General features: G+C 42.9%; 2 protein-coding genes across 3 annotated transcripts; both read left to right on the top strand.

The window, feature by feature from the left end:
* The first annotated feature begins 1,061 nt into the window (after nt 1-1,061).
* bet1l (Bet1 golgi vesicular membrane trafficking protein-like) lies at nt 1,062-5,802 on the top strand. Its single transcript, XM_083917380.1, has 4 exons — nt 1,062-1,092; nt 2,901-2,986; nt 3,262-3,318; nt 4,889-5,802. The coding sequence occupies exons 1-4, from the start codon at nt 1,074-1,076 to the stop codon at nt 5,054-5,056; spliced, it is 330 nt and encodes a 109-aa protein (XP_083773506.1). The 5' UTR covers nt 1,062-1,073; the 3' UTR covers nt 5,057-5,802.
* Nucleotides 5,803-9,607: 3,805 nt separating this feature from the next.
* deaf1 (DEAF1 transcription factor) lies at nt 9,608-20,592 on the top strand (the record flags this gene model as incomplete). 2 transcript variants are annotated; one of them, XM_083917308.1, is made up of 13 exons in its annotated part: nt 9,608-9,809; nt 10,670-10,767; nt 10,890-11,016; nt 11,127-11,276; nt 11,543-11,682; nt 12,312-12,377; nt 13,654-13,698; nt 14,926-15,049; nt 15,262-15,411; nt 17,931-18,226; nt 18,588-18,689; nt 18,849-18,938; nt 19,974-20,592. In XM_083917308.1, the coding sequence occupies 13 exons, from the start codon at nt 9,611-9,613 to the stop codon at nt 20,073-20,075; spliced, it is 1,689 nt and encodes a 562-aa protein (XP_083773434.1). In that variant the 3' UTR covers nt 20,076-20,592. The 2 variants fall into 2 exon arrangements, with proteins under 2 accessions (XP_083773434.1, XP_083773433.1); XM_083917307.1 differs by lacking the exon at nt 12,312-12,377 and having other exon boundaries at nt 9,611-9,809.
* Between the last annotated feature and the right edge of the window lie 499 nt (nt 20,593-21,091).

Raw genomic sequence — 21,091 nt, 5'->3', positions numbered from 1 at the left:
TAAGAAAAAACTCGCAGATTTACGAGTTTAAAAACTAGCAAATCTACGAGAAAAAGAGTCGAAAATGTATTAAATTCAAAGTCAGAAAAATAGCGTTTTACTTTTCTGGCTTTTAATTTAATACATTTGGGACATTTTTCCCGTTGATTTGATACTTTTTAATCTTGTGAATCTGCGAGTTTTTTCTTGTAGACTGGCTAGTTTTTAAACTCGTAAATCTGCGACTTTATTTTCTCGTAGATGTGCAACTTTAATCTCATAAATCTGCGACATTTTTCCTGAAATATCACCCCCTCCCGTGGGTCTGTGTTTTTTTTTTCATAGCTGGCCCTAATGTGCCATCGTCATGGGCACCTGTGATAAAAACAATAAACAGACTATTATTTAAGTACAATTCACATGTGTTTGACTTTCCACAAATATGTATTTGTTCACTTACAAAATTAAGCACATAAATAAAAAAGAGGCCACAAATGTTATGTAGCTTCACAAAGTCACAGGGGGACATCCACAAATATGCAAACCCGGGAGAAACGGGTCCGTAAATACGTAAATATGACCACGTACTGTTTAGCGGCAACATGTCAGAAAGGAAATGTGATAGCTGAGCATGAAAACGCACAATGGGACCAAAATATACTGAAGAAAATTCCTAAATTTACAGGATTTCTCTGATAAAACCTGATTAATAATGTAAAAAACAACACCCTAGGGGCCTGACCACCTTAATCCGCCACTGCTCTTGGGTGTATTATATATAAATATATATATATATTAATAAAGTTTCTACATATTCAACCTCTAACTTAATTTGTGTTATTAATATAAATGTTAAAAAATGAAAATTAAAGAAAGAAAGCGCTCCTAAAGGGTACCTGACGTTGTTTCTAGCGCCATCTGCTGGAACAACAGCGCAGCTCAGGTTCCATTGCGCATGCGCCGTACCCCAAGGCTCATCCTTTTTTCTGTGTGCGCGCGTTTATGTGTGTATTTCTGTGCGTCAGCCTCTTTCCATTCGCCGTGCATCTATCAGACGCATGCGCACACAGCTGAACGTGACGTCACTCTTCAACATGGCGGACTGGAACAGAGGTAGGGTTGTTGTTGTTGTTGTTTTTTGACACGTAACGTTTCTCACTTATTTGAATATCCAGCCGTTAACCGTCGTCAGCCGTTACAGAGCAGCCGTTACAGAGCAGCCGTTACAGCCGTGTGATGTCACCAGTGTCCCGTTATAACCGATAAATGTCAGACCGGGTCAGCGGAGTGTTCAATGCCCGGATCTTAGTCCACAACACCGGAGCTAAAGCAGCTAAGTTAACTAGCTGAGGAGTTTTACGTAAGTTACGTCGATGACGTCACCGCGTTAACGTCATGTGAGCTCGTAAGTGAATCAGCATTACGTTGTACTATAAGTAGATTAACGCGGCGGTGCTAATAGTTTATATTTAGGATGTTTAAAGCACTGTTTTCATTAAGAACATTTAGATAAAAGTTGAATATGGAGAATGAGCAGAACTCCGCCATCTTGTGTCTCAAGATCGCAGTCGCAACAACAAAAAATAAGTCCAGCAGTCGGGTTGCCAGGTTGGTCAGACCGGCCCAGTAGCTACAGGAGAGCGGAGTCAGTTTGAGCCTGTTTGAACCCGTCCCCTCCAGCAAATGACACCATAAAAACAAGGATTACAGGAGTTTGACTGACAGTTAGCGCTAGGCAACAGTCTCGGTCCTTGTTTACTTCCTGTCCACTGATGTCATTCACCCCAACAGGCATCAAACGTAGAATAATTATGTTTACACTTTTAAAAAAGGTCTATTAAAACAACAATGGTGCTGATTCTGGCACGTTACAGAGGTCTGATGACTGTGTGTGATGTTTAGTCATTCATTCATTCATCATCAGCCACTTGTCCCTGTCGGGGTCGCGGGGGGGCTGGAGCCGATCCCAGCTGACATCGGGTGTGAGGCGGGGTCCACCCTGGACAGGACGCCAGTCTATCACAGGACACATAGAGACGAACAGAGACAGACAACCATTCACACCTACGGGTGATTTAGGGTGCGCTCACACTGTCCTCCCGGACCGAGACCCGGACTTTAGGGTACTTGTCCCCCCTCCCTCTCCCCCCCGCGCCCCAGCCCCGTTTGTACTCACACTACCTGGGCCTCGCGCAAATGCTTCTTGCTGTCCATACGCCTTCAAGCCGTAACACGTCACACGCATTGATCGCGTGTGTGTGGCTTTGTTTCCAGATCTTTCCGTAGACCTCTGAGTTTTTGTGCGTCTTGTCGACTGTTTTTGAATCTTTTCATCGACCAAATCTGCAGTAAACACTCCACCTCCGCATCACACCAACATGAACCTTTCACCGCCATTGTTGTTGTTGTTAAATATCCGCGCATGGTCCGTCCTTCTATTTACATGTCCGAACAGGCGGACATAACGCTACTGCCGTAGGGCTCGTGCTCGTGCGCGTACACGTGCGCACGCTCGTGCTCCTACATGTGCAAACGGCTCCGCTAAAGCCCACCTATTTCAAGCGGGCCGTGGCGGCCCAGCTGGCCCCAGTTGAGCGCGGAGGGGGTGCGCTCACACTACTTAAAGGTACTAGACTTTAGCTGAAAAACCGGTTTTGGCCGCGGCCAAAAGGACAGTGTGAGCAGGCTCTTAGAGTCATCAATGAACCGAACACCTGCACGTCTTTGGACTGTGGGAGGAAACCGGAGGACCCGGAGAAAACCGTCCGGGATTCGAACCAGTGCTAACCACCACATCACCATGTCGCCGCATGATGGTTTATCCGTTGTGTAAATGATCGTTTGAATGCAACAACAGAACCCGAGGACAGTTTTACGCGGCTGTGCCACCGTTTCATCGGTAATCCACTGTGTGTTTCCAGGTCATGGCTCCGTGGACGACATGCTGGACGCCGAAAACAAACGGCTGGCTGAGAACCTGGCAACCAAAGTCTCCAGACTGAAATCTGTGAGTCTCAATCAACAATTACTGTCTCAATCCACCGGTTTATATATAAATTACACTGAGCAACAAACAAAAATGGACTTTTTTCTACTTTTCTAATCTGTATCATCCCCTGTTTTATGTTCCTTTCTCCAAATTTGCTTTTACGTTCTCTTTCCTGGCTGAGGTTTCACCCTGAGATGATGTTAAGATTAATTTGAGGCCATTAATTAATCCTTAATAATCCTTTAAAAGTGCCATTTTAACTGGATCGTCTGTCCCGTCTCTGAATCTGACAGCTGGCGTACGACATCGACAGAGAGGCTGACGATCAGAACGAGTATCTGGACGGCATGGTGAGTCCACCCCGTCTATAAAGCAATATATATACTGTATATATATATATATATATATATATATATATATATATATATATATATTGCTTTATATAAATATCTGTAAACGAACATGTCATGTCCCTGGTAGGTGGTAGGTTTTGCATTCATCAACAACGTATCCCATGATTCTTAGCCATCAGTGCGTGTTTGAAAGTTTGATGTAGTTGTTGAATGGCAACCAAATAACAATATTGTACATATTCTGCACATGCTAACCCGCATATGAGCCGGTCCGCACACTCAGATCCCCACATGAAGCCTTTCCACTCGTCAAAGTTGAAGCTTAAATCCAAAGTCTCTTTCCCACTGCACAAAAAAATACTAACATCTGGTTTTCGTCGTCCCCGGCTCCAGCTCCGAGCGGCGGTGATGGAAACGTGACGTCCAGGTGGAAACTCATTTGCGGCCACTTTCCAGCGCGTCGCCTCCACCCTTAAAGTGAAATTCTGGTGCAAAATCATCCCATGGTGTTTTTTTCAGCACTTACATTCATGAAATAAGCCATGGAGACAGTTTTTTTTTTCGTGTAACAACTATTAACGGAGAAATCCAGGAGAGTCGCTAACAGCCGGACGTGGCTAACAGTGATTAGCTCGGGGCGGCACGGTGAAGGCATTCAAAGGTCTTTTTTAACCACTAATGCTGCTGAAAATAACAGCAAACCTCTGCAGCAGCATGAGAAGAGTCCCTACACACAAAACTGTCTGTAAGAAATGTATGTAAGTGCCGAAAAAGACCAATGGGATGATTTTGCGCTGGAATTACACTTTAACCTTTGCGTCTCTTTGTCATCTCTGCAATAATTCTGTCTGTCTCCTCTGAAGAATTAATCACCATCACATTGTCACTGACCTCCGAATGCAGCGTTTAATTCATTCCTATAAAAGCTGCTCAGTGGCACAAAGCCAAAACAGTTAAATTTCTGCATTTACTTCCACACTGTTGGACCCACAGAGCAGGCGCACTGGAGACTTCCGCGGGCTGAGCTGGCCGCTTCCGGTTGAACAGCTCGGGCTAACTTGAATGCGATTAAATGATTTAATCATCTTCTAGACTTTCCAAATGTTATCAGTCCGAGTTAAACAAATTCTGGTATTAAAAAGACTAATTTTGGGGGTTGTGAGGCTCAAAAAAACCAATCCGCGGGTTTACAGATGACTCTTTCACCATTTAAGTCAACGGGGAACGTGTATTTTCGGGCCCAGTGACCATTTAGTCGGGCGCACTTCCTGCCACGCTGCTTCCTGCTGTTTACTACCCTGACGTTGAACGAGACGCACCAGGAAACAACACAGAAAGGCGTACTCGTCCACGGGCAATGTGGAAGTCTTTATCACCTATTTTTACCAGGTTCCCGTGTTTAAACACCTGCGTATTTGCTCTAATTTGGCGGGAAAAGAGTTAATTTACCGTCTACAAACCCCTCGGCTTTGAACGGACCTGCCTGAACATTACAATAACTAGCCATGATTCTCTCTAATGTTAAGGTTTATCAGAGTCCCTTCTTTATTATTCTTTTTCTTTTCAGGATTCAAACTTCATGAGTGCGACGGGCCTGCTGACCGGCAGCGTGAAGCGGTTCTCCACCATGGTGCGATCGGGCAGAGACAACCGCCGCATCCTCTGCTACGTCTCCGTGGGCCTGGTCGTGACCTTCTTCCTGCTTTACTACATGGTCTCCAGGATTCAACGCTGACGGGACTAAGACACCCAGATCCGCCGGGACACCGCGGACTCACATGTGACACGTTTAAATCGTCTCCGCGGCTCTGACGGACGGGGGGAAATACTTTTTATTCCACACCGAAGTGAGGACGAAAGCTGGCAGGAGACATTTTGTTGAATTGTTATATAACTGACTAGTGAAGGGGGGGTACAGGGGGGACGGTGGTGGGTGTGGTCAAACCAAAGATGCTGAAAAACAACAAAAAACTGGACTTGGGGGCTCGTCCGCTGAAGCCAGGAAGTCCTATTATGGGAAGGAGGAGCCTGAATGCAGCTCAGGTGGGAGAAGCACCTACAACAGCTGAGTGACACGAACTCGCCAATCAAATCACCCAAAATAAACGTTTTAGTGATAAACCGATACATCAGCCGGACGATATTTGCGTTTTTTAGGTGTATCGTAACGGCCGATTGTTTTTTTCCAGAGTTATCTACAAACAGGCGTCCACAGGCTGCTCCGTGATGCTGGAGACGCCTGTTTTAAGTCCAATAAACGATCCTTTTTTTAAGAATTGAGGCTTGTAACATTTGTTTTCATCATTGTGTAACTTTCATGATGTAAATTGAAGGCGAAAAAGTAGAATTGGCTCAAGAAAATCAAAATCGGTCGATCCCTAATACGTTTTGGGGCGCACTCACACTGTCCTTCCGCACCGAGCCAAAACAGGTTTTTCGGGTCAAGCCTAGTGCGTTTGACCAGTGTGAGTGCAACCGCTCCGCGCATAACTGCGGCCAGCTGACCGTCCACGGCCCGTTTGAGAGAGGTGGGCTTTTGTAAAGCACGTTTGCACATGTACGAGCACGAGCGTGCGCACGTGTACGAGCATGAGGCCTACAGTGGTTCTGAGGTCATTTCCTGTGCGCCTGTTGGGACGTAGAAAAAAGAAGGAGGGACCATGCGCGGACATTTAAAACAATGGCGGTGAAAGGTTCACGTTGGTGTGATGCGGAGGTGGAGTGTTTACTGCAGATTTGGTCGATGAAAAGATTCAAAAACAGTCGACAAGACGCACAAAAACTCCGAGGTCTACGGAAAGATCTGGAAACAAAGCCACGCATCGCCATGACGTCATCAATGCGTGTGACGTGTTACGGCGTGATGACGTATAGGCAGCAAGAAGCATTTTTGCGAGGCCCAGGTAGTGTGAGTACAAACGGGCCTGGAGGGGGGGACAAGGACCCTAAAGCACGGGGCACGGGACGGAGGCACAGTGTGCGTGCGCCCTTATTACAGAGCGACTGTAGCAACAGCTAGCGTCAAAGTGGGGTTTTTACTGACGTATTTATGTCGTAGGACAAAACTTTAACGTCTCTTAAGCTTGAGTTCACTACAGAGCTTATTACAGACTTATTAACCAGAGAAAAACATTGGGTTCAGTGCAGAAATGCTAACTTATTCGGGGTTTTAGGACTAAATCATGCTAATTTAAAGCACGTTTTAGAGTCGTAGCTGCAGAATTTTACAACTCAAAGACGCAAAACATCTAAAAAACCTAATTAAACCTGGAAAACCACATTTTGCTTTAATGAAGTTTAATTGGCATTCTACAATGTCAAAGTGTGGTTGACGTTACAGAGAAAGCTTTTAAATAAATAAATATATAAATATGAAGGGAATGAGTCCTGACCCTGAGTGAAGGAGTTCACGAGCGTGAGTTTGTCCGGAGAATCGGAGCAGCGGGGGCGGTGTTGCAGTCGCTCTACCGCACCGTTGAGATGAAAAGAGAGCTGAGGAAGGCAAAGCTCTGGATCTACCGGTCAATCTTGGTTCCTACCCTCACCTGTGGTCATGAAAGCTGGGTCAGGACCCAAAGAACCAGGTCGCAGGTACAAGCGGCTGAAATGTGTTTCCTCAGGAGGGGGTCTGGAGTCTCCCTTAGAGAGAGGGTGGGAAGTTCAGCATCCGTGAGGAACTCGGAGTAGAGCCGCTGCTCCTTTGCGTTGAAAGGAGCCAGTTGAGGTGGTTCAGGATCATCTGGTAAGGATGAACCCTGGGCGCCTCCCTAGGGAGGTGTTCCAGGCACGTCCAGCTGGGAGGAGGCCTCGGGGAAGCCCCAGGACCAGGTGGAGAGATTATAGCTCCACACTGGCCTGGGAACGCCTCAGGATCCCCCAGTTAGAGCTGGTTAATGTGGCCCAGGAAAGGGAAGTTTGGGGTCCCCTGCTAAAGCTGCTGCCCCCGAGACCCGACCCCGGATAAGAGGCTGAAGATGAGATGAGATATCGTTAGCGTTCGTTAGCATCTAATGACAGTTTGTTGATCCTGCACTTTGATCGTAACATGTTATTTCTTTTAAACATTCATGTTTTTAGTCGTGTTTCGCTTCGGTTCGATGAGCAGGTTTGGTTCAGGGTGCGTTTGCCGTAACGTTTGTTTCCTTCTAACAATTCCCATTAAATGCTGTGACCTGTTTTTATCGTTACAGGAACATTTATTCACATTTCTGACTTTTAATCGCAAATTCTCTGTCGTCACTTCTGTAAAAAGACTCAAGAGGGTAAAAAAAGAGTTGATTTTCTGTGTTTACATTCCAGACGTTAAATATCATTATTAATACACGTTATAAATGGTTTAAATTGGGGATATTTGCTATTTTTACATGATTTTATTCAAACTGGGGTCATAAAGTGAGGTGTCCTAACAATATTCATCACAGCCTTCAGTTAAAAAAGTGTATATTTTTATTTTCATGATCATAGTTTGACTCTGAGAAGATGTTAAAGATTATATTTACATTTTTACATGTTAATAAAAAGCCTACAGGACACGTTTCAACCATATATCACAGCAGCGGTGTTGTTTTTTATTATCACTGATGTCTAAATGTTTTATTTCTTTTTATCATTTAAAGGTTTTGTTTGTTTATTCTGACTTTATTTCAAATTATGTCCTTTTTGTCTCATTTTTCACCATGTTTTCGTTGAATCCAGGCAACTTTTTATTAATTTACTGCAGGAAACGAGTTTAAAACATGATTTAATTATGACTTTTAATCATGATTTACCAGAACTACAGATAATCAGATTTTTATTACATATATATTATAGTGTTTTTTCTTTTACTGGTGAAAATTGGCCATATTTATGACTTTTTAGCTCATAATTATGATTTACTATATATAAATATTTGCCATATATTATAATACTAATGTTATATTATTCACATTAATACTATAATCATTTTATATTATTATTTTTAATGATATTAATGGCATAAATGGGCTTCTTTGTATTTATGACTTATTGTCGTAAAATTATGATTTACCATATTTAGACGTATATTATTTTATTATTTTATATATATATTATAGTCTATATTTAAAAAAATTTACTGGCGGAAATGGTATTTCATATATTCATGACTTTTCTATCTAAAAATTATGATTTAATATATAGATATAAATATTCATATAATAATAATAATAATAATATAATTATTTTAAATATAATATTAAAGTATATTTATATATTGCTGGCGGAAATGTGCTTCCACATGTTTATGAAATTTCTATTTAATTATATATAAATATAGATATAAATATTTTTATAAATATAATATATATAATATTTATTAAATCAGTATATTTATTCTTTTTACTGGCAGAAATGGTCTTTCATATATTAATTACTTTTCTACCTCATTATTATATATATAAATAAAGATATACATATTAATATAATAATAGATATATTTTTAAATATAATATTAAAGTATATTTTTACTGGCGGAAATGGTCTTCCACATATTTGACTTTTCTATCTCAAAGTTCTGATTTAATATTTATTAAAATAGTCAATAATAATAATATATATTTATTAAATATAATATTAAAGTATATACATATATATTTGCTGGTGGAAATGGTCTTTCATATGTTAATGACTTTTCTATTTCATAATTATGATTTAATATATATTTAAATATTCATATAATAATAATATATAATTATTTTAAATATAATATTAAGTTTATAATTATGTTTACTGGCGGAAATGGTCTTTCACATGTTTATGAATTTTCTATTTAATTATATATATAAATAAAGATATAAATAGTAAAATAATAATAATATATAATTATTTTAAATATAATATTAAAGTATCTAATTATATTTACTGGCGGAAATGGTCTTCCACATGTTTATGAATGTTATATTTAATTATATATATAAATATAAATATAAATATTAATATAATAATAATATATAATTATTTTAAATATAATATTAAAGTAAATATTTATTTTATTCACTGGCGGAAACGGTTTCCCGCACTTCCCTGAGACTCGGTGAAAAACAAAAGCCCGTCCTTTCTCCGGATTCGCTGCCTGACTGTCGTTACTTCCAGTCCCCGTTGAATTTGACTGTTTGTCGGTAATAACGGTCATAACGGTCATAACGGTTATAACGGTAACAGCGGGCTCCGTGTTGGCGGTTCTCCCGTGGTTCGTGTCGGGTTCGGCTGTTCTCGGGACCAGACTCTCCCCCCCTCGGTCACACTCGGCTCTTGTCGTTCGGGCGGCGGAATGGACGAAGCGGACTCGGCCACGAAGGCGCTCGAGCTGCATGAACCGCCCATCGGCATGCCGTCGGTGGAGGGAGTGGGCTCGGATACCGAGTCGGAGGCCGAAGTCACGACGATGGCGGTGATGGCGGAACCGGGAAACATCGACATGGGAGCCGAGTCCCTGCCGAACCAAGACGAGGCCGAGGCGGCTTTCGCAGGCAAGCTAGCAGCTAACAGCTAACGGCTAACAGCTAGCAGCTAACAGCGGGCCTACTCCGCCAGCCTCCGTTCATTTATTGTGCATTTTAATGATGTTTAACCTTGTTATCGCATAAACCTCACATATATCTTATCGCAGGTGTTCAGTTTACTAATTTAACATGTTTTACTCAAATTCGGCAGTGACAGACATCATTTAAAACTACATAACCTTAATTAAATACACTTTTTAGATTTGGTTTACATTGTTATCCCTCCAACTAGTTTGAACTTGTAGATTAAAATAAACCGGAAATCAAGTTTGCTTGATTAATTGCACATATATGCCGAATTAAAGGGTTTTAACACTTAATTTGCTGATTAATTAATTAATTTATAATAGGTTAATTTAATGTATTTTCCCCATTCTGCAGGATTAAAATGGTATTTTTTGAATGGAGTTTGGTGAAGGTGAATTATATGTCAACAGTCTGTGTCACCACTGGACAACCAGCTCTGAAAAACACCAAAAACATGCTGTAATAATAATAATAATCATGCAACCATCATATTTATCTAAATTAATGTGAATGCTGCATTAAAGGGATGTCTGAAATATTGTGAATGCAGCTGGAAATGGCAAATTAAAGAGTTATTTCCTTACTTTAGCACATATTAGGTCATATGTATTAACACAAAAGGTCCTCTGATTATAGTGTTATTAATAATTCCCCATATTTCCTTGTGTGGCCCTACGCGCTGTCACCATAATACTTCAAATGTGGCTGTGATGTTATAATCGTATCCTAACAATCACAGGAATACTGAAGAAACTATAACACGTGCTGATAAACACTTGAATCTCTGTGTCGTTGCTCAGAGGTGACGGCTGTGACGGTGGCGGACGTTCAAGGTGCAGAGGACAACGTTTACACCACGACGGTCGCCACGTCCGGAAGTCTCCCCGAACACGTGCTGGTAGATCACTTATTACGCTGATGGTTAATCACGCTAATGCACATAAACAAAGGCCCTCTAGAACCTGTGTGTGTGTGTGTGTGTGTGTGTGCGTGTGTGTGTGTGTGTGTGTGTTGTCGCAGAGTGGGAGGGCCACCCTGCAGCTGGGTGACGGTCTCAGCACCCAGAAGGCCACCTTGATCGTGGTTCACACTGACGGCAGCATCGTGGAGGCTACCGGCCTCAAGTCTGCCGCCGCAATGTCATCAGGTACATCTGTGTGTGTGAGCGAGCGTGTTTGTGTGTGTGTGTGTGTGTGTGTGTGTGTTGAACCAGGTTGTCAATAAACCTGATCACCCTGTTCTTCTTCGTCCCTTCAGGCCCACAGACCCCGCCCACGCCGCTGACTCCCCCCCAGGACAAAGACTCCTGCTCCAAGTACAACTGGGACCCGTCGGTGTACAACAGCGAGCTGCCGGTCCGCTGCAGGAACACCAGCGGCGTCCTCTATAAGAGCCGACTGGGATCCGGTTTGTGTTTTTTTACACCAGTCGTCCTCAAACTCTGTACATGACAGAAAATATCAGGCTTGATGTGCCCTGTGGCTCAATGGTTGGAGCAAATGCCCCATATACAGATGTTAAAGTCCTCAATGCAGCGGCCCGGGTTCGATTCCCACCTGTGTTGCGTGTTTGTTTGTTTGCAGTGTGTTTTCTGTCACTCTTCAAACGCTTTTAATATCAAATAACTAAATAAAAGACGACAGTGAAACTAAAACTGTTGTGTTGCGGTTCAGGGGGTAAAGGTCGCTGCATCCGACACAACCAGCAGTGGTTCACGCCCACTGAGTTCGAAGGTCTGGCGGGAAGAGCGAGCAGCAAAGACTGGAAGAGGAGCATCAGATATGCAGGCAGACCTCTGCTCTGCCTCATACAGGTACGACCACGCCGACCTCCTGCAGAACTGCACCTGCTGTGTTCAGTCTGACGTGACACCCTTTCAAAATACGATTCCCGGGTTCAAACGCTCAGTTGAAACAAAACAGACACGCAACCGAACACGTGAACAATTAGGATTACCTCTTTGGTCAGTTAGACGAGGTCTCAAGAAGTTCTGTTCCAGAGACGAAGATTTCTCGTTGTGCAGCAAAGGAACCAGTGGAAACATTGATAGAAAAGTTTCCACGACAACAATTACGCAAAAACTCCAATCTGTTCAAAAGACGAGGAACACGAGGTTTGAACCGGGAAATCATGTTTTGAGAGGGCGTTACGTCACGACTTAACAGCCGGGTACAAAGCAGATCTACTTATTTAAATACAGATCACCTGGTGTGTGCGTGTGTGCGTGTGTGCGTGTGTGCCTGTGTGCCTGTGTGCGTGTGTGTGTGTGTGTGTGTGTGTGTGTGTGTGTGTGTGTGTGTGTGTGTGTGTGTGTGTGTGTGTGTGTGTGTGTGTGTGTGTGTGTGTGTGTGTGTGTGTGTGTGTGTGTGTGTGTGTGTGTGTGTGTGTGTGTGTGTGTGTATGCGTGTGTATGCGTGTGTATGCGTGTGTATGCGTGTGTAGGAGCGTATCCTGAACCCCCACGCTGCGTCCTGCACCTGTGCCGCCTGCTGTGACGACCTGACGGGGGTGAGTTAGCCGTGCAGGTCCTGGAGAACCCGCAGGATCGAACCGTTGACATAAATCATGAGTTTAGTTCATCATCAGACATTTTCAGTGACTTCTTCCAGTAAAATATCCCGTCTTTCTGCTCCGGAGATCATTTCTCATCATCGTGACTGAAGTTTTTCAGATAAAATGCTTTTATTTTTCTTCTCGCGCTCAGTCGCAGAACATAACAGCGGAGCTCCGAGGGGACAAATTGTGTTATTTTGCTCCTTCCCAGCAGCGCAGCTTAAAACCACAGGACGTTACGGCCGCTTCCAGCTTCTCCCAGCGCTGCTGGGAAGGAACAACAACAGAAAACACAGCCTGAAAGTGAAAAATGAGGCTTCTTTTACGATGATCAGGCAGATTTAAGCTTCTGATTGGGCCATTTTGTCATGTTTCCACTCGTATTTCTTTATTTTTTATTCCTTTTTTATGTAAATTCACAAAAATGCATAATTATTACATGCCCAAGTGCAGCAGCAGAGATCTGTACAAAATGGAGGCTGTCAATCTCAGTTAAATTTAAAGTTTCACGTCTTTTTTTCTGAGAAAAGTGAGATATTCAGACATTCAGTCCCATGTTTTATCCACATTTTGAAGTTTCGCGTAAGAAAAGCTGAATGGAAACAGAAAAATAGGAAAAAACAGTTACATTAAAACGTTTTTTTACGCCTGTTTGAGGAGTTTTTTGCCTTTGAGGGGGAAAAGAGTTGATGCTAAATGGGAAACACTTTTGCTTAAGTAGTTCTACTGAAGCGAACATTGAACGCACCGTCCCATCACACAGGATAAAACCACAGGACGTTACGGCCGCTGAAAGTGAAAAATGAGGCTTCTTTTACGATGATCAGGCAGGTTTGAGCTTCTGATTGGGCTGTTTTGTCATATTTCCACTCACGTATTTCTTTGTTTTTTATTCCTTTTTTTATGTAAATTCACATAAATGCATTATTATTACATGCCCAAGTGCAGCAACAGAGAACTGTACAAAATGGAGGCTGTCAATCTCAGTTTCATTTAAAGTTTCACGTCTTTTTCTCTGAGAGAAGAGACGGGGAGCAGATTCGGTTTCACTCCAGTCTCCAGTTTCTGTTCAAAACGAAGAAGAACGAAGGAAACTAAAGACGTTTCCTGTCATCTCACGTATAAACTACAAAGGGTTCACTGGTACATGTAGGAAATAGAGTTTTATTATTATCATAAAAGACTGAACCAGATCTGTTTGTGTTTGATTTCCTGCGTCTTTTCTCTCCAGTGTTCGAAGGACGGAGAGACTCTGGAGGCAGAAAACATCAGTATGGTAAATTTCATTTAGTTTTCTATTCTTTTCTGGGATTTTCATTATTTCACTGCTTTTTAAAAGTGTTTTTAAAGGTTAAAAAGTACAAAAGTACGTCTGATTTAAACCAGTTTTAGTCTTTAGTTTTTTGTTTCTGATGTCTGCAAATGTTAAAATCTTTCCAAACACACACTGGTGGAAAGATTTACTCCGGTAATTTTAAAGTTACCGTATTGTCCGCACTATAAGTTGCACCTAAAAACCTTCAAATGTCTCAAAAGCCGACAGTGCTCTTTATAACCCGGTGCTCCTTATATATGGACCAATATTGAGCCACAACAGGTCTCCAACTACGGTGAGCAGCCGCCGACTCTATTTTCCCCCGTAGAAGAAGTAACGCGCGGTGCATGTTGAGATATACGACTGCGTGAAGCGTGCCGTTTCATTTCCATGTGTGTGTTTGTGTAAAGAGCCCAAAATGGCTCCTGTTAAGAGACACGCTTACGACGCAGAGTTTACACTCAAGGCCATTAGTCACGCAGTAGAACACGGGAATAGAGCAGCAGCCAGAGAGTTGAACATGAACCAATCAATGGTGCCGAAGTGGAGGAAGCAACAAGACGACCTCCCCTGACTGTGTTGTTGACGTTCCCTTTAGAGCAGCTCCATCTAATGGATGCAGAACGTAACCCCAGCCTCCACTGTAGCGTCTGTTCTATGCGCCTTAAAGTGCGGAAAATACGGTACCTTACTTGTAGCTTGACCGTTTTAGTGACTTTGCAGATTAAGAGTATGAACTAAAACATCATTAACAGATAAATAATGAAGTATTAATATTGATAAAGACTTTATTGATCCCTTGGTAAAACTCATAAGCAGCATATAAAGTAATTAAAATTAGCTCAAACACTGATTAACACATTAATGCATTAATATTATTATCCAATAATTTACGTTTTCTTTTAAAAACCTGATGATTTTCTGACTTGTGAGTAAAGATTACTGTTGTTTTTACATTATTAATATAAAATATTAGTCTGAAATGGAAACTCTTGGTACTTTAAGCATATTTTGATGCTTATACTTTTAATTTAGTTAAATCTTGAGCGTTATTACGTCTACGGAAGTAAAACAAGGAGTTCTTCTTCCGCCAAAAAGTGTTTTGCAGCAAAACCACGTTTATATTTAAGGTTTTTATGAAACAAATCTCGTTTTTGTGATTTAAAGCGTTTTCTCCGTCTCCTTCAGACGGGTCCCGTCCGCCTCTTCGTCCCGTACAAGAGACGGAAGAAGGACAACGAGGCTCCGGTCACCTCGCCCAAAAAGGAACTTCCTGCCGCCAAGAACATCACGCTGACCCCGGGGACCACATGTACGTGAGGCGACCGGATACGTTTGTAGTTCTTTGTTAAATCCGATCCATGTGCTAAAAAGTAACAAAGTCTGGGAGGAAAAATCATCTCCATTCATCAGATTAGACCCTTTTTCATTATGGCGACCTTGAAAAATGACCTTGAAATTCACGCCACTTCGTCCTGCGAGTTAAATTGAACGTATGTGTCTGGACTCTCCCTCCGCCCGCAGTCACCATGTCCCCGTCGGGACAGTTCACCACCTCCGGGACCCTGACGTTCGACCGCACTCCGACGAGCGACGCCACGGCCGCCGCCGCCGCTGCCGCCGCCATCATCTCCGAGGGCTCGGCTCAGAGCGAGGTGTACGCCAGCACAGCAGGTACCAGGTCCATGGCTGTTAACCGCGCACGCTCGGGTGCATTTGTGTCGTGTTCCCTCAGCTGCAGCTCAGGGGCGTTATCTCGCTATTTAATCACCTGTCCCTCAATCCACTGCACCGCCGCTGACCTGCTGCAGCCGATCCATCATCATCACCTCTCACACACACACACACACACACGCCCACACACACACACATGCACACACACACACACACGCACACACACACACACACACACGCACGCACACACACACACACACACACAGCAATGATCCAGCTGTCAGTACTGTCTCTATGTCCTTCACCTGAGGTTAATGGTGTGTGTGTTTGTGTGTGTGTGTGTGTGTGTGTGTGTGCGTGCGTGTTTGCGTGTGTGTGTGTGTGTGTGTGGCACAATTCAACAACAAGGTGATTCAAAGTTCTTTAGATAAAACATTAAAACCATTGGGGAAAAACACATAAAAGGGAATTTAAAATATATAAAAGATTTAAAATATAACAGTTAATACATACAACATAATTTACAGTGCAGTTTACTTAAAAAACAAAGAAATAACACATAAAAGGTCATTTAAAACACATAAAAGGGAATTTAAAACACATAAAAGGGAATTTAAAACACATAAAAGGGAATTTAAAACACATAAAAGGTCATTTAAAACACATAAAAGGTCATTAAAACACATAAAAGGTCATTTAAAACACATAAAAGGTCATTAAAAACACAAAAGGTCATTTAAAACACATAAAAGGTCATTAAAAACACATAGAAGGTCATTTAAAACACATAAAAGGTCATTTAAAACACATAAAAGGCCATTTAAAACACATAAAAGGCCATTTAAAACACATTACAGGTCATTTAAAACACATAAAAGGCCATTTAAAACGCATTAAAGGCCATTTAAAACACATTAAAGGCCATTTAAAACACATAAAAGGCCATTTAAAACACATTAAAGGCCATTTAAAACACATAAAAGGCCATTTAAAACACATTAAAGGCCATTTAAAACACATAAAAGGCCATTTAAAACGCATTAAAGGCCATTTAAAACACATTAAAGGCCATTTAAAACACATAAAAGGCCATTTAAAACGCATTAAAGGCCATTTAAAACACATTAAAGGCCATTTAAAACACATAAAAGGCCATTTAAAACACAAAAAACATTGTTACATTGCAGTTTACTAAACAAAAAACACATAAAAGGCCATTTAAAACACAAAAAACATTGTTACATTGCAGTTTACTAAACAAAAAACACATAAAAGGCCATTTAAAACACATTAAAGGTCATTTAAAACACATAAAAGGCCATTTAAAACACATTAAAGGCCATTTAAAACACATAAAAGGCCATTTAAAACGCATTAAAGGCCATTTAAAACACATTAAAGGCCATTTAAAACACATAAAAGGCCATTTAAAACACAAAAAACATTGTTACATTGCAGTTTACTAAACAAAAAACACATAAAAGGCCATTTAAAACACAAAAAACATTGTTACATTGCAGTTTACTAAACAAAAAACACATAAAAGGTCACTTAAAAGAAAGAAAACAACAAAACGTAAAAGTTTCAGCAAAAAGATCCTCTGAGATTAAATCAAATAAAACATTTCTAAGTAATAAAAGGAAGTAATCTTTTATTTTCTCGTGATTACAAGTTAATTATCTCGTGATCATTGGAATAAAATGATACTCTGTTCTCTGTAAAACCAACTCTGATGATCCTACCCAACGATATATCTCTTAAAATTAAGAATATAAGGGTTTTGCGGTGTGACGGCAGCTTCTCTGTGGGTAAAAAAAAACGGGAACATCTTCAAAGATAGTCGAGTGAAAGTGATTTTCTCTTTAACCCTGGGTGAGTTTGACCCGCGAGGACACGACCACCGCAGTCTGAGATGGATGTCCACTTATTTTTGGACCCGTCTGCTCTCAGAGGAGCTCCGAGGAATATACGGCGTATGTAGGTCAGGAGCGAGTGCGCGGAGTACGCGGAGGAGGACGCACAGACTCAGGGAGATGGATCTACCCAACACCTGCTCACTTTGATTCTACATGATTACGTCTAACTGCTTACTACTGTGTGTGTGTGTGTGTGTGTGTGTGTGTGTGTGTGTGTGTGTGTGTGTGTGTGTGTGTGTGTGTGTGTGTGTGTGTGTGTGTGTGTGTGTGTGTGTGTGTGTGTGTGTGTGTGTGTGTCTGTGTGTGTGTGTGTGTGTGTGTGTGTGTGTGTTAAATAAAGGAATTCTTCTTCTTCAACTCTCAGAAACTGGCCTGGACAGCTTTTGTTTTTATAGTTTTGCAGCGTTTTATAGAGAAAATAATCGATAAAAAGTCGTATTGATGATGAAACTGATCATCAGCTGTTTCCCTCACAGTGTTTATCATTCGCAGTCGTTCTCATCTTCAGTGTTTGTGTGAAACTTTTATCTTTTAAAGGCAAAAATGAACCTAAAGCAGCTGAAAACACTTCTGTGAGTCCCTTCTTCTTCTTCTCCCTCTCAGTGCTGACGGCGTTGCCGGCGCTGGCCATGACCCCTCAGCCGGTTCAGGCCAAGATGTCGGTGACGATGGCGGCGGATGCGGAGGCGTCGTCCCCGTCGGCGGGGCTGGTGAGCGGGCTGGAGGTGGGGCCCGTGGGGAGGGCGGACGGCGAGGCGCAGAAGAACAGCTGGCTGTACCTGGAGGACATGGCCAACACGCTGATGAGCAACGTGCAGCAGCTGAAGGCTCTGATCGAACAGGCCAAAAACTCTGCAGGGGACACGGCGGGGGTCAAAGGTCACGGTGGAAGGAAGGAGGTGGGCACACACAGACACACACACACACACACACACACAGACAGTCTCATATTTAGATCATTAACAATAAACCGTAATTATTACATGTGATAATTGGAAGTGAAATGATGAGTCGATGACTTTATTGCTGTGTGTGTATGTGTGCGTGTGTGTGCGCGCGTGTGTGTGTGTGTGTGTGTGTGTGTGTGTGTGTGTGTGTGTGTGTGTGTGTGTGTGTGTGTGTGTGTGTGTGTGTGTGTGTGTGTGTGTGTGTGTGTGTGTGTGTGTGTGTGTGTGTGTGTGTGTGTGTGTGTGTGTGTGTGTGTGTGTGTGTGTGTGTGTGTGTGTGTGTGTGTGTGTGTGTGTGCGTGCGTGTGCGCAGTGTGGTCTCACTCATTCGTTTCAGAACCAGATCACATTTCAGCAGCCGGACGACTCGGACGTCAAGAGGAGCTCTGACAGCATCACAGAGATCATCATCAATGTATGACTCACTCACACACACACACACACACACACACACACACACACACACACACCAGGGTTCCCACGTGTCCTGGAAAACCAGTTGACCAAATTTCCTTGTCATGGAAAATGAGGATGTCGGGATTAACTGACTATGTGCTGGTGTTTCCACCTGTAGCAGATGTGTGTGAACTGCGGCCGGGTGGCGATGAGCGAGTGTACGGGCTGTCACAAGGTCAACTACTGCTCCACCTTCTGTCAGAGAAAGGTAAGACTCATCTAGAGTGTGTTCATTTAACGCTAATACACCGTCTCGTCTCGTCTCATCGCTTCGGTCTGAGCGGTTTCAGAACGTCGCAGACCTGCACGCCGCAAATAGTTGAAACTTTCGAATCTTGGGTCTGGAAAAATTCATACCGGGAAAAACAACAATGGCGAACCGAGGCAGCTGCAGTACTGCACAAAAGAGTTAATAGTTGTGTGTAGAAGGTTTGTTAGAGCGCACTCACACTGTCCATCCGTACCGTTCCAAACAGGTTCCACGGCTAAAGTCTGTGCAACCGTATCGCGCCTAGCTGCGGCACGCTTGCCGTCCACGGCCCGTTTGGGAGAGGTGGGCTTTAGTAAAGCCTGTTTGCACGTGTACGAGCACGAGCGTGCGCACGTGTACGAGCACGAGGCCTACGGCGGTTCTGAGGTCATTTCCTGTGCGCCTGTTGGGACGTAGAAAAAAGAAGGAGGGACCATGCACGGACATTTCAAACAATGGCGGTGAAAGGTTCACGTTGGTGTGATGCGGAGGTGGAGTGTTTACTGCAGATTTGGTCGATGAAAAGATTCAAAAACAGTCGACAAGACGCACAAAAACTCCGAGGTCTACGGAAAGATCTGGAAACAAAGCCACGCATCGCCATGACGTCATCAATGCGTGTGACGTGTTACGGCGTGATGACGTATAGGCAGCAAGAAGCATTCACCGAGGCCCAGGTAGTGTGAGTACAAACGGGCCTGGAGGGGGGGGACAAGGACCCTAAAGCACGGGGCACGGGGCGGACGGACAGTGTGAGTGCGCCCTCAAACTCTTAACTTTGTAATCTATTCTGGTCACGTCTGGAGCGCTCCACAAGTCTCCACGGAAACAACTGACTGTTTAGCATCGCACAGTGTGACGTCAAACAACGGTTTTCCCGTCCACACACGACTGCTGTGTCAACAACCGCGGTTACGTGCGGATGAAAGGACGAACCGCGCGGAGAAACCCGCGTGACGACCCCTCACAGATGAGTTTTCTTTGTCTCTGCAGGACTGGAAGGAACATCAGCACACCTGCTGTCAATCATCAGGGGGCGTGTCTGTTCAGGAGGAGGAGCCAATCACAGCCTTGGACTTGGACAAAGTGAAATAAAGGTGCAGAAACAAACACGAGGTCATCACACAGGAAGTCCTGATACGGTGCAAAGAGGAGAGAGAGACTTTCCTAAAGAAAGAAAGAACAAAAATCTCCTCACTGGAACTTTTATTGTGAAGGTTTCGTCTGGACAGGAAACGAAGGACGCTGAATGTTTAAAAACTTTATATTTATAGAAGAGAAGTCAGAGGTTTTTTTTCCATTACCTGTGTTTTATGATGTGACAGAACGGAAGATACGGTGTTATTTCATCATGGATTCATATTTAATGACCATAATTAGGATTTATTTCTGTTTGTCTGTCTGTTTTTTTATGAAACAGACATTTTTACTCACGATAAACAGATTTAAATCTCCATCCACGGAACATTCTGGTTAAATAAAGGTCCAATACATTAATGAAATAAGAAGGAATAACATTAACCCCGCCCCACCGCGGCTAATAGTGTATTTTCCGCACTATAAGGCGCATAGAACAGACGCTACAGTGGGGGCTGGGGTTACGTTCTGCATCCATTAGATGAAGCTGCGCTAAAGGGAATGTCAACAAAACAGTCAGGGGAGGTCGTCTTGTTGCTTCCTCCACTTCGGCACCATTGATTGGTTCATGTTCAACTCTCTGGCTGCTGCTCTATTCCCGTGTTCTACTGCGTGACTAATGGCCTTGAGTGTAAACTCTGCGTCGTAAGCGTGTCTCTTAACAGGAGCCATTTTGGGCTCTTTACACAAACACACACATGGAAATGAAACGGCACGCTTCACACAGTCGTATATCTCAACATGCACCGCGCGTTACTTCTTCTATGGGGGAAAATAGAGTCGGCGGCTGCTCACCGTAGTTGCGAGACCTGTTGTGGCTCAATATTGGTCCATATATAAGGAGCACCGCATTATAAGGAGCACTGTCGGCTTTTGAGGGCGAACTCACACTGTCCTTCCGCACCGGGCCCAAACAGGTTTTTCGGCTAGAGCCTAGTGCGTTTGACCAGTGTGAGTGCAACCGCTCCGCGCAT

This window comes from Echiichthys vipera (genome assembly GCF_963691815.1).
Source record: "Echiichthys vipera genome assembly, chromosome: 7".
Taxonomy (NCBI): domain Eukaryota; kingdom Metazoa; phylum Chordata; class Actinopteri; order Perciformes; family Trachinidae; genus Echiichthys; species Echiichthys vipera.
This window is presented reverse-complemented; position numbering and strand designations above follow the sequence as displayed.